The 14,038-nt window shown below is 50.8% G+C and overlaps 1 protein-coding gene across 4 annotated transcripts in view; it reads right to left on the bottom strand.

Annotated features, from left to right (window-relative positions):
- ITPR1 (inositol 1,4,5-trisphosphate receptor type 1) overlaps window positions 1-14,038 on the bottom strand; it is a 122,570-nt gene that overhangs the window by 15,301 nt on the left and 93,231 nt on the right. For 2 of the 4 annotated variants that reach the window (XM_088460820.1, XM_088460817.1), the window contains 7 exons: window positions 9,569-9,616; window positions 9,079-9,205; window positions 8,811-8,998; window positions 2,863-3,046; window positions 2,200-2,453; window positions 1,278-1,478; window positions 606-716 (listed from right to left, as the gene is read on the bottom strand). In XM_088460820.1, the coding sequence (XP_088316946.1) occupies window positions 606-716; window positions 1,278-1,478; window positions 2,200-2,453; window positions 2,863-3,046; window positions 8,811-8,998; window positions 9,079-9,205; window positions 9,569-9,616 (1,113 nt within the window). The remainder of the gene's footprint in view (window positions 1-605; window positions 717-1,277; window positions 1,479-2,199; window positions 2,454-2,862; window positions 3,047-8,810; window positions 8,999-9,078; window positions 9,206-9,568; window positions 9,617-14,038) is intronic. The other 2 variants (XM_088460819.1, XM_088460818.1) reach the window with 1 other exon arrangement.

Genomic DNA, 14,038 nt, shown 5'->3' on the forward strand with positions numbered 1-14,038 from the left:
AGTCTCCCCCCTATGGTTACACACAGAAGCAATTTAATTACAAGTCAGAGTTATTTAGAACTTTACACTTTAAGAGCCTGATTTTAAATCCGTGGAAATGTGGGCGGGTCTAGTGGATATCTGCGCACATGCTGTAAAGATCGGTAACAGCGCACGTGCCCCATGGACGCAGTAACAGGTGCGTACGGATTGTTCTGCCAGTCAGGTGAGTACTCTCAGGGAAACAGGCGTTTCTAGGCGGCGACCATACAGACACTCGGAACAGATTGGTCTCGTGGGAGAGTACAGAAGGAGATGGGATGTCCGTATCAGGATGGGCGCAAAGATCCCTCAAAAACAAATAAGGACGGCTGAAAATGCGGACGTGAAACGGTGGGCGAGAAGGACCCAGTAATTCGGCATACATACAGGGGGGGGATTTGCATAGGTAGGTAGGCTGCCGCAGCCTTTACAGTTTCCCCTTTGAGATTTTTTTTTTTTACAACCTTCATTACTGAAATGATTAATGCATCACTGATAATCGTTCCTGCACAAATAACGTGGAAAGTCTCCTGCCGGCCAGGTCACAGGTGGTGCAGGGAGAACGGAACACAAAGTATCCCCACCTTCAGTTCTAGCACCAGGTCCATTCTCTTCCGTCCCAGGGGGTTGATGTCATTCAGTATCAGTGCAGTGATTATATCGATGCCGTTGGACTCATGGGTTGCGATGCAATTCTGTAGAAGAACAGTAGCAATTTTTGCAATAGCCATGTCAGATTTTTTAATAAAAAAAAAAAAATCTTTAAAGTGTATGTATATATTATATAAAATATACATTTAACAGAGCTTTACCAAAAGCACCTTTTGACTACTCAACTTAAAAAGCTTCTTAATAGAACGTTCCCTGCTGGTCAGACGTGGCACCAAAATATTACACCTATATTGTGTGTTGTGGATCCCAATTCCCCCCACGGAGCTTCCTCACATTGTTACACCCCATCACATTTCAGTGTCAGTGCCAGGCTGCTCCTGTTACCATCCGGTGCCAGCACACAATGTACAGGACGGCTGCCAGAGAAGACTCTCCGCACCCAGGCAGCAGCACATTATATAACAGTTACAGATCGTTCCAACACGTGCAGCATTGTGTCCCAGAGTCAGCCCGGGTTATGTCATGCACCTGTACAGAGCAGAGAGCGGAGCACAGAGCACAGGCGGCAATCTGGGATCTAGGAATCAAATTCCTTTCCCAAAAAGCCGCCCTCCTCCTCCTCCACACACAGCGAGTCTCCGCACCTGGTTCTCATGGCACGGCCCCTGGCAGTACTCTGTCAAGCTCTCCAGCGTCTGGTTAATGAGGGCGACGTTCTTCTCGTTGATGTAGAGTCCGAGCAGGCCAAGGCCACCGGTGGTGCTCCCGCAGATGCAGTCCAGGAACTGCAGCGTTTCGCAGACCAGATTATAGTTGGTCTTATTGTTCTGACAGCGCAGGAAGTTCTGTAAGAGGAAACATGGGGCGGGGAGGGGGATAGGGGTATATAATGTCAGCCATGTCTCTGCTCTATGACCAAGCCACATCCCACCCCATCACCCGACTCTGGACACTCTTTAAACTGCACCCACCACGTACAAAGTGAGTATACTCCACACCTCCTGGAAGCAGGAGAAGACTCATGTTTCCTTTGGGACACCCGTTACTATAAACGGCCGCTGTACCCTCCCTAATTTTTGTAGCACCCTAGACAGCTGCCTCTCGCCATCCCTGCCGTGATGCTTAGCACTTGTGTATAGGTCAGTGTTGGCTAACCTTGACACTCCAGCTGTTATGGAACTACATAACCCAGCATGCACTGCTACAGTTTTGCTATTCGGGCATGCTAAAACTGTGGCAGGGCATGCTGGGATATATAGTTCCACAACAGCTGGAGTGTCAAGGTTAGCCAACACTGGTATAGGTTCATGTAGACATTATGGGGTCTAGTTACTAAACAGTGTTAGGAGACAGAGTGATAAGTGATAAGGTGCCAGCCAATCAGCTCCCAACTGTCATTTTTCAAACACAGCCTTTCAGATGACAGTTGGGAGCTGATTGGCTGGCACCTTATCACTTACTTATCACTCTGTCTCCTAACACTGCTTAGTAAATAGACCCCTAAGCCTCCGTCTAATTCTAGGACACCCGACAATGCAGCAGAGCCCATCAGGGAGAGAGAGTCACCTGCAGATCCCGGTTGTGGTTCTCGCAGAGCAGCTGTAAAAAGCGTAATATCGGCTGCATGATGGTAATCACGGAGCTCATTTCAAGCTCGTCCTTTCCTTTTTCCGAAGCCGCCAGCGCCCCGTCCACATTGGCAAAGTGATCGTCTGGGTCCGCCTCGCGCCGGAAGGAGCTGAAAGCTTTCTTTGTGGCAACGGACGCCTCCAGCAGCTGCTCTTTGGCCTCCTCTGTAATTTGGGCACTGGCCTCTCGGGCTGGCAAATAATAAAATGCCAAGTCACTAGCACAGACAGATAAGTAATCCCAACAAACCCCAGGGAACAAATCCTGCAGATATACAGCCAAATGGCTTACAATAACAACGCCAGAGCTATTACGGGACTATTTAGTTTAGGACGTCCAGGAGTTAAAAAGACATTTGGACCAGTGGCGGCTCCAGGGGTGGGGCTACAGCGCAGTCCAAAATTCAAATAGGGTGACAGTTGGTGTGATTCCCCCCTAACTGCTGCCAAACCTAGATGGCTGGGACTCACTGGCAGTTGGGTGTGACTCCCCTATTTTAATTTTGGGCTGTACTGCAGCCCCCACTGCATAGGACCATGAAAAAAGTAAAGTCGCAGAACGGTGCACACAGTTAAGACCCCTCTCGTTAACCTATCCCACCTGTCTTCCGATGTGGGGTCTCCCTCTCGGACTGCTCCTCGTCTCTCTTCTTGCTCCCCAGGTCGCTTGTGTTGACAGTGACTGTGGCTTTAATTTCCTGCTGTGCGACTTTCATCCGATCAAAGAAAACCTTAAAGAACTTCTCCGACTTTTTGTCTTCAGTCAGCCGACAAAAGAAGGAATGCTGAGAGGGGGAGAGAAGGGGGGGGGGGGGGAAAGGAGAGACCAAAGCTTCATAATCCCGCTCTCTAGGGTAAGGCAGCGACTCCTGGTCATTCCAAATATTATGCGCACCTCAACACTCCATAAAACACAAGGGGGAGAGTTCGTAAACCTTGGAGAGAGATAAAGTACTAACCGATCAGGTCCTAACCGTCACTTTACAGACGTTTTGAAAAAGGTCAGTTAGGAGCCGATTGGTTGGTACGCTCTCTCTCTCTCCAAGAATTAGTACATCTCCCCCAAGATCACCTGTCAGTGCAGAATTAAACAGTCGCACGTATATATATTCTTCACAAGAACGGTTTCATAGACACTGTACCACAGTTTATTTCTACATGGTTACGTCACATGATCTACGCTTACTGGTTGCATAACTTTTCACAATACCAGTTTATCTAAAACTAGTTACATGGAACTTCATGAAGACTTAGGGGTGGGGGGGGGGGGGGGGGGGGGAACACACACACACAATCTTCATTACAAAGAAAAAAAAAAAAAAAAAAGTGTAGGGATAGTCCTGTACCGAGTGAACTGCCCAGAATCCCTATTTTATCTGGGAAGTATAATTGGGGTGTGGGAGCAGGAGACACTACACGGAGGCAGAAGGGAATGCGCCCAGAACCTCTGTCTCTCAGCAAGAGAGAATTAGAAACTGGCCAGAGAGAGAGTCTCCAGGGGGATAGATGTACCCATGGAAACTGCCTCTTCCCAACCACAGCGTTCTGACGCACTCCCAGCAGCCTGGCACAGGGGCGGGACGAGGCCAGCAGCTCACGGAGACTGCCGCCTGCAGCCGGCTGATATAAATAGACCTTATATAACCCCTCCGCAGGCTCCTGCAGCGAGCGCACCTATTCAGCTGCACTCTGAGCACAGGGTGGGGAGGGGGCTCAGGGATGGGGAGGGTCCCTGTTACACTAACACAACATCAGCTTTTACAGCACAAGTGAACTATAGAAAGTAACCAGGATCTATGTAACCGCATATACAGGACACTTCTGACGGACGTTGTGCAAAAAGTAAATAGATTAAAGAAAAGGAATTTAACGGCATTTCAGATCTTTAGTTCCCATATACATTAGTCCTGTGGTTCCCAAACTCCGTTCCCAAGGCACCCTAACAGTCCAGGTTTTAAGGATGTCATTGACAGGTTATTTAATTAGCACTTCATTCATTCTGAATACACCATCTGCGCTCTAACAATGTACTGTTGTTAGGGTGCCTTGAGGACAGTTTGGGAACCACTTAATCTGAAGCTTTCCCAGAAAAGAAAACTTTTGGAGATAATGAGCTTCTATTATAACCATCATGACGTTTTTGTTACTTGTTCGTTACATGCCCACCACTGAGTAGGGCAGGGCGGGCAGCTGAGACCAGAGGAGTAGCGTGGAACCATGGCACCCGGGGAAAGTGCATGACTTAGCGCCCACTCTCCCTGTACTCAACTGTGCCCGTGGGGTATGGCCAGCCTGGGGGGGGAATACTGAAATGAAGAGAACAGCAAACAGTGGCAGTATCACGCTGGGCATTGAGGTCACATTGGGGGAACAGAATGCTTCGGTGAGGCACTGTCTGACAGTAACGGGTAGCTCCTTGGTACGGCTTTATTTATGTACAGCACCTAGGATCTGACTTATCGCCTTTGAATCATTGTCAATAGAGGAGATTATATTATATATTCTGATCACTTAACTTAAATTGACAGAATACATGTGCTAGAGTGAGATATCACAGGGTGCTCAGCTTATTACTGCCCCAAGCAGCTGTCACTGGAGTGGGGACACCTATGGGAAGCTCCATTCTCCGCTATGCTCCTACTGTACTTCACAAATATACATTGCACCTATATTACTGTGAGTATTACTAACCATGTCATGGTCTGTCTACCACCATTATTTCAGGTCTCCCAATACAGTATTTTTTAAAAGACCATTCAAATAACACTGTGGTCATACCTGGGAACACCTCATTACTTTATAAAAAAGTCCCTGCTTTGCTATGTAAACTCATAGCTGCCAATAAGCAAAGGAGAGGAAAGGGGGTGGTGACAGAAGCCAATAAGAAAGGAGAGGGGCGGTGACAGAAGCCAATAAGAAAGGAGAGGGGCGGGGAAGAAGCCAATAAGAAAGGAGAGGGGCGGGGCAGAAGAGCCGATCCCATGGTAGAGAGGGGAGGGAATTAAAGAGGTGAGAAGTGAATGTAACCAATGTGACAGGAAAGGGGAGGTGACAGAAGATGATCAGAGGAGAGGCGGTGACAGAAGGTGATCACAGAGGAGGGGGGGCCGGAGGGGAGGTGACAGTAGGTGATCACAGAGGAGGGAGGGCCGGAGGGGAGGTGACAGTAGATGATCACAGAGGAGGGGGGGCCGGAGGGGAGGTGACAGAAGGTGATCACAGAGGAGGGAGGGCCGGAGGGGAGGTGACAGAAGGTGATCACAGAGGAGGGGGGGCCGGAGGGCCGGTGACAGAAGGTGATCACAGAGGAGGGAGGGCCGGAGGGGAGGTGACAGAAGGTGATCACAGAGGAGGGGGGGCCGGAGGGGAGGTGACAGAAGGTGATCACAGAGGAGGGAGGGCCGGAGGGGAGGTGACAGAAGGTGATCACAGAGGAGGGAGGGCCGGAGGGGAGGTGACAGAAGGTGATCACAGAGGAGGGAGGGCCGGAGGGGAGGTGACAGAAGGTGATCACAGAGGAGGGAGGGCCGGAGGGGAGGTGACAGAAGGTGATCACAGAGGAGGGGGGGCCGGAGGGCCGGTGACAGAAGGTGATCACAGAGGAGGGAGGGCCGGAGGGGAGGTGACAGAAGGTGATCACAGAGGAGGGAGGGCCGGAGGGGAGGTGACAGAAGGTGATCACAGAGGAGGGAGGGCCGGAGGGGAGGTGACAGAAGGTGATCACAGAGGAGGGGGGGCCGGAGGGCCGGTGACAGAAGGTGATCACAGAGGAGGGAGGGCCGGAGGGGAGGTGACAGAAGGTGATCACAGAGGAGGGGGGGCCGGAGGGGAGGTGACAGAAGGTGATCACAGAGGAGGGAGGGCCGGAGGGGAGGTGACAGAAGGTGATCACAGAGGAGGGAGGGCCGGAGGGGAGGTGACAGAAGGTGATCACAGAGGAGGGAGGGCCGGAGGGGAGGTGACAGAAGGTGATCACAGAGGAGGGGGGGCCGGAGGGCCGGTGACAGAAGGTGATCACAGAGGAGGGAGGGCCGGAGGGGAGGTGACAGAAGGTGATCACAGAGGAGGGAGGGCCGGAGGGGAGGTGACAGAAGGTGATCACAGAGGAGGGGGGGCCGGAGGGGAGGTGACAGAAGGTGATCACAGAGGAGGGGGGGCCGGAGGGGAGGTGACAGAAGGTGATCACAGAGGAGGGAGGGCCGGAGGGGAGGTGACAGAAGGTGATCACAGAGGAGGGAGGGCCGGAGGGGAGGTGACAGAAGGTGATCACAGAGGAGGGAGGGCCGGAGGGGAGGTGACAGAAGGTGATCACAGAGGAGGGAGGGCCGGAGGGGAGGTGACAGAAGGTGATCACAGAGGAGGGGGGGCCGGAGGGGAGGTGACAGAAGGTGATCACAGAGGAGGGAGGGCCGGAGGGGAGGTGACAGAAGGTGATCACAGAGGAGGGAGGGCCGGAGGGGAGGTGACAGAAGGTGATCACAGAGGAGGGGGGGCCGGAGGGGAGGTGACAGAAGGTGATCACAGAGGAGGGGGGGCCGGAGGGGAGGTGACAGAAGGTGATCACAGAGGAGGGAGGGCCGGAGGGGAGGTGACAGAAGGTGATCACAGAGGAGGGAGGGCCGGAGGGGAGGTGACAGAAGGTGATCACAGAGGAGGGAGGGCCGGAGGGGAGGTGACAGAAGGTGATCACAGAGGAGGGGGGGCCGGAGGGGAGGTGACAGAAGGTGATCACAGAGGAGGGGGGGCCGGAGGGGAGGTGACAGAAGGTGATCACAGAGGAGGGAGGGCCGGAGGGGAGGTGACAGAAGGTGATCACAGAGGAGGGAGGGCCGGAGGGGAGGTGACAGAAGGTGATCACAGAGGAGGGAGGGCCGGAGGGGAGGTGACAGAAGATGATCACAGAGGAGGGAGGGCCGGAGGGGAGGTGACAGAAGGTGATCACAGAGGAGGGAGGGCCGGAGGGGAGGTGACAGAAGGTGATCACAGAGGAGGGAGGGCCGGAGGGGAGGTGACAGAAGGTGATCGCAGAGGAGGGAGGGCCGGTGACAGAAGGTGATCACAGAGGAGGGAGGGCCGGTGACAGAAGGTGATCACAGAGGAGGGAGGGCCGGTGACAGAAGGTGATCACAGAGGAGGGAGGGCCGGTGACAGAAGGTGATCACAGAGGAGGGAGGGCCGGTGACAGAAGGTGATCACAGAGGAGGGAGGGCCGGTGACAGAAGGTGATCACAGAGGAGGGAGGGCCGGTGACAGAAGGTGATCACAGAGGAGGGAGGGCCGGTGACAGAAGGTGATCACAGAGGAGGGAGGGCCGGTGACAGAAGGTGATCACAGAGGAGGGAGGGCCGGTGACAGAAGGTGATCACAGAGGAGGGAGGGCCGGTGACAGAAGGTGATCACAGAGGAGGGAGGGCCGGTGACAGAAGGTGATCACAGAGGAGGGGAGGCCCGAGAGGAGGTGACAGAAGATTATCACAGAGGAGGGAGGGCCGGAGGGGAGGTGACAGAAGATGATTACAGAGGAGGGAGGGCCTGAGGGGAGGTGACAGAAGGTGATCACAGAGGAGGGAGGGCCGGAGGGGAGACAATCTGGGAGCATGAAATGTAGAAGCAGATCTCAGATCCGTAACTTATTTAGGATATAGAGCAAACAAACAGAGATAAAAACGAACAGACGGCCGTCATACTGTGCAGCGCCCCATGAATTCTGGAAGCCTGAATGGCGCCCTCTGTCCATGTTGGCGCCCGGAGCTTATGCTCCACTGGAACCGCCCTCGCTACTCCCCCCGGCTGAGACAACCCTCTCATTAATGCAATTAGGGCAAAGTGCTGCAAAATAAATATCTATAGATTTAAGCGTGCAAAAGAATTTCGCAGAACAAGTAGATCTGAACTGCAACAACCATACACAAGTCAGAGCTTATTACAGTACAACGTTATATCAACAGCAGCTCAAAGCCAGGGCTACGGGGGCAATTTCTCTCATATTTTACATAAGAGCCTAAAAATCTTTAAATGACCGAGGGTGACGGAGCACCAGAGGATCTAACACCCCCCCTCTTCCCCCCATGATCTCTTTTGTATTGATCATTTCCTGCCCAATATCTCCAGAACAAACCATTCCTTCGCTGTTCCCATCACACTCTATGGAAGAGGAGTTTGATTACCCAAATTCATGCAAGTCGTTACAGTGCAGGATCGGGTGAGCGGAGGACATTGCAATTTTTTTATTTTTTTTTGTAAATGTTTTTGCATAGTTGAGGGGTAGACTGGGAACAGGCTACGTGGATGACGTGAATAACAGGTCACTGTTTCTGTAAGTAGCTGTCCCTAAAACACCGGCCCAAACCATCATGTGAGGGCGGCATAAGGGGAAATATTTTAAACATTTGTGCAGAGAATTTACCCGGTGGTGCTATAAAGGGTCTGATCAGGCAGGGGAACCAACGAGAACGTATAAAGGCCTCGTTATAAAGCCTAGTTAATGCCAGCCGCAAGGAACCAAGAGGACATGAGCTTACAGCGAGATCCGTGGCCATTAGCACTCACCTGAATAGTAGTGTTCCCCCCTTCCAGTAATGCAATGGCCAGCAGGATACTCTCATGAAACACGCGGTCACTGGTCGCGTTCATGATCAGGTCGATCACTAGGTCAGACGCCCCCTCCTTGTCCAGGTGACACTGCACATCGGACAAGCTCATTTCTCCACGGCTCAGGTTCGTCGATCCAGCACCAGCTAAACAGAGAGGAGAAACCAATGAGGTTTCACCTAGAATTAGGCCCTTATCAGGGACCCTAAAAACTAAGAACACTTACCTCCACCGCCAGATTTTCCGACACCAGATAATGATCCATTAGCAAAGCTCGTTAGACTCTCACGTCTTCCACCTTGCCGGATGGTGCCATAATAACGGTTCACCAAAACCACTCGCAGTGCTTCTCCCTGTAAAAGACGAAAGATATAGCAGTGTTCTAAGATGGCAGCATGCAGGAGCAGATTCTGGACCCTGTAATTGGACTTACGAAGTCCACGATCTTTGGCTCTCTACTGAAAACAACCTCAACATGAACTATAGGCATGACCAGCTAGGTCAAAGAGGTCCTAACATCCTGCAAAAACATGGAGACTATCTACTAACAAACCTCTGAACACACCACCAAGAAGCCCTACAACCTACCATGGGCATACAAAACCAGCAAGCGACGAATATTTATGAACACAGGGACAGAGACAGACAAGTGGAGCACGATGACCATGGAACCGGTGATTGGAATGAGTCAATAAATATACAATGCTGGTACATACCCGCTTGATATCCTCCAGCTGCCTCAAAGGTTGGACCTGGTCAGACTCCTGTGATTATGTAGAGATCAGGTTTATAAAAAACGCAAGATGCACCAAACACCCCAGGGTTCCCCACAAGACAACCCGGGAGGAATGGACAGATGAAGGTGGCATATTGGGAAGTTTGTTGGTAAAAGGGTGAGAGGGAGGACTGGCATAGCCTCTTGCGATCCAGGGCATTCGCTAAAACAAATCTCTGTATGCTCTTTAAAGGGCCCAATCTAGAACTGCCAGAAGGTGTTTGAAAGGCAGAGATGCAGTTTTGTGCAAAACGGGTGCAACAGGCGTTTCTATGAAGCATTACATGGGCCTGGCACATGGACTGGCAGGTGGGCAGCATTAAGATGCAAGTCTCGAATAGCAGGGTGTGCAGACGTGTGACGCCCCCTTAACACACGCCCTATTTCGAGTTATACGGATCTTTAAAGCGCCAGCTATAAGAAATTTGGCACCTATATAACTCTGGCACATCCTTGCTCTAGAAACAGCTATCCGCTAGATTTAAAAAGGTTGCCGGTATCTTACCATGCGTGCTTAGAATTGCGCGCACAAAAACAGGGCATCAGTGCCTTCTAAAATGAGGTCGTATTTAGCAGTTCCCATGAGGAGGACACAATACCTCTGGATTACAGGGGTCATGTTGCCAGGAAAGATGAAAGGTAAATTTACAGACATCGAAACATGGCGGTACAGCGCAGACGCTGCACCTGGTTGTTACGTCATGCACCCATTTCTATGCGCGCAGGACTACGGAGAGGTCAGAGTTTGCTGTAGAGCGAAGGAAATTGGCAGTTTGGTGCTCGCCTTCGGGAATGTGGGGTATCGGCAGCAAAAACAAAAGAATATTGTTACCAAAACGAAGAACTGCGAAACGCGGAGTGCGCACATTAAGCTGTCACTGACACAGGCCTCTACTAAGTGTGTTTCACTCATAGGAGACCCCGAACTGAACTTCTAAAAAAAAAAAGTTTGGGGACCGCAACGTCTGAAGTTAGCGTCAGACTAGAGCTGTGGCGTATTTGAACACTTGTCTATCAAAGATGGTACTCCCATCTTGTTTGTGTACTGTGCGCGCGCGTGGGGAGTAAGCTCTATTTGGGGTCTCAAATGAGTGGAACATCCTACATCACAATTACGTACCAACAGAAGAAGAAAAAAAAACACATTTTAATTGTCCATGTTATAATCAATTTTCTATAATTATTGTGAATACATAAAGTAGACGCCAATGAGTTGTATTTTGTGCGTGTATATATGTATGAGGAGGGGGGCGGATCACTAGTGATTTTTTATTTTTTTTTGCAGTACTACATATTCTCATAACCAGAAAAATGGATGACGGGAACCAGCGTTGATAGGCTGTTGCGTTTCTCGGTTTATATTCTCAGAGCTTTTGACCAAGACTCTCAGCCCTCGGGGGCCCCAACACAAGAACTGCAGCTCCCCTAATGTCAGATTCCCTTTTGCCTTCTCTCCTATCTAGCTTAGTTTAGAGATCTCGGGCTCTGGCGAACCGCAGAGGATTGACGCATTGAGTCAGCCTCTTCGGCCTATATACTGGTAGAACATTTTATACAATGAAAACGAATAGTTCCAACTTAATACCCATCCCTACCTTACCCAGTAATGCTTGCCTGTTCCCATTCATAACACAGAACCACCCCAGCCACCTTGTTCTCTCTGACGAAGCAGCGAGTCACGGACGGACGCTTACTTTCTGTACAGCTTGTGCCGGCAGCCGGGCAAAGTGACAAACACAGATTTGTTCACCCAACGGCAGTAAACGGGGACAGGTTGCGGGAACTGACTGCACGTTGTATAGAACACTGGGGAATACGGATATAAGGACTGGAGAACGGAAGACTACAGAATCTGCCCTGAGAAAACGACTCTCCTATCCCAGCGTGCCTGGAGCCAGCAGTGTGGGGCAGGGGGTATAAATCAGTGGGTAAAAAGCAGGATGAGCCTCCCAAAAAGACAACCACAACAATAGCCTATGAAAAGGCTAAAGTCAGTAAATTTTACTGACAGACAAATCAGTCAGTACCAGGACAGTAAGATTAGCAGAAGACTGGCAACTGTGCGGTCGGGACAAGGTCTGCTGAGATACAGCAATGTGTGACCTGGACAGACAGCCCGTCAGGAAGGGGTTAATCTCCCACCCACACCAGTGATTCAGATGGAAAGTCCCTTCCTCAGAAGAAGACTGTGGGAAACAGTCTAACATCTGGACATCCTGGGGGGCTCTGTCGTGTGGGCAGATATTGGACCCTTGCCAGGCAAATATTTGCTCGCTAATCACAAGTCTCAAATAGCTGAGAGTCTGTAACCCAAACTGCACCCCTCCAGCGGTTCCCATCAACGCTGGAGGCAATAAACAAAGACAGCAGTATTGAAAAAGTTCCGTCAGCAAGAAAAAAAAAAAAAGCCCTCCTCAGGTATTATTAGAACAGAGGGGCTGACGGCATTAAATTACAGAAGGCGTATGCAAGAAATGGTGCATTACTTCCCATATGCAGAGCTGGACAGAGATGCACCATTGGCGGTATTAGTGCCTACCTTACCAAGTCACCGTCTACATGCGCCTATCCTGTAGCAGGCGTATATGCACCTACGTTCTGCTCTGCACAAGCCGCATTTGTACAAACACGCCATTACTGCACTTTGCGTACCTGAGAATGACCCCCCCCCCTTCGTACGGCCTCGCCGGTTGTACGGTTTGATACATGTGGGTCTGCGTTGGCACAATTGCGTGCATTCTCTTCCCAAGCATGCACAGAGCCAAGTCACACAAGGTATGCTGCCCAAACTGGCGTACTACAGCCATCAGCCGAGTCACGGCAGTACCCCAAATCTATCACCAGATACAGGGAAGTAGAAGCTACAGCTGTGTGTGTGTCACCAATCACAGACATGCCTGGTCGGCATAAAAAAGGGATGTGCGTCGTTCGCCTGGTAACTGCATCCTACAGGCCCCACTCTAAACAGCTCAGTGTTTATTGATAATGAGCGGTGAAGGTCAGAGAAGCACAGCTGCCATTCCAGGAAAAGAAGAGGGTTATGTAACCAGGCTGTGGCTGGCACATCAACGCAGAAGCATGTCGGTAATAATCACCAGACAGCAGAGCACGTCCCCTAGTGGCCACTTGGAGCAATGCAGCCGCTTGTTTATGCAACCAAGGTGGTAGATGTACTAAGCCTTGGCGAGATTCTAAAGTGGATGGAGACAGTATCAGCCAATCGGCTCCTGTCATTTTTTTTCAAACACAGCATGTAACGTGACAATTAGGAGCTGATTGGTTAGTACTTTATTTCTCTAAGGGGCCTATGTATCAACGAGTTCTATGCAACAAGTGATAACACGCATCATGTATGACAAAACTGGTTGATGAATGAGGCTCTAAGGCTTAGTACATCTACCACCATGAAACTGTTAAAGAGCAATTGAGTGATCTAGTTCTGCTCATTACACCGGCCCATGGATCGTCCTCAGGACAGACCTGGTTACATAAAGCACAAATAGTTCCTAGCGTATGTATCTAAGGTTCAACAAAAATGACCAACAAATAACCTATAGAACCCGACCTCCTTACATATAATAATCTGTATTCCCCCCAAATGCCTGTCTTGTAGGGGGGATGGGTCAGTTAAAGTCAGTAATGAATTCCGATACATTACCTATATACGCGAATATTACTTTTATTTCCGCTAGTACCCTACACAATACACGGCAGCGTCCAGCTGGCTCCCATTTCCCTTAGCCCTGAGACACTTGGACCATGTAACTGAGAAAAGTGAGAGAGGAAACAGTTTAATTCCCTGAACGCACCAAATGTTGTGTTATGTGAGAACAACTAGTTCATTAAATCCCCCAGGTAATTGGAGTTTCCTAAACCACTTCCAAGTTACTCCGCAGCACTCTCCCTGCTAAGCGACGCCTACTCTGGAAACACGAGACGCATTTAGACTGGTTTCCCGAGACCACTGGCAGAAGGTTACGTGCGGGGGTCTGAGGGTTCTGGATAATTCTGTGAGCAGCAGCAGCAAAGTCATTACGCTTGGCTCAGCCCTGTAATACTCGCCCCTCTATATGGGCTGAAGTTCTGTCCTATATTTATTCACACCTGTCCCGACACTTGACGACCCTGCACGTCTAAAAACAGACAGGAGAGTTACTGAGTGTGATGTACACGGCTAAACCCGGCCAGATCACACGCACACACGCAACATGGGATGGAGTCGCCACCTGTGCAGTGCCGGCCAGGACAGAGCTCAGCAAGCACCAATCAGTGCCAAGACAGCATGATCAGAGCCACAGGGAGCCCAGGTTACTGGGGGAGGGGGGGGGGAGGGAGGGTGGTACTCCCTCCACGCATACAGTTTCAGTAGGAGGAAGCAGAATAAGCACTGGCCCCACAGCACAAAACCTGC

Source organism: Taudactylus pleione, unplaced genomic scaffold (genome assembly GCF_031769625.1).
Source record: "Taudactylus pleione unplaced genomic scaffold, aTauple2 ptg000986l, whole genome shotgun sequence".
NCBI lineage: Eukaryota > Metazoa > Chordata > Amphibia > Anura > Myobatrachidae > Taudactylus > Taudactylus pleione.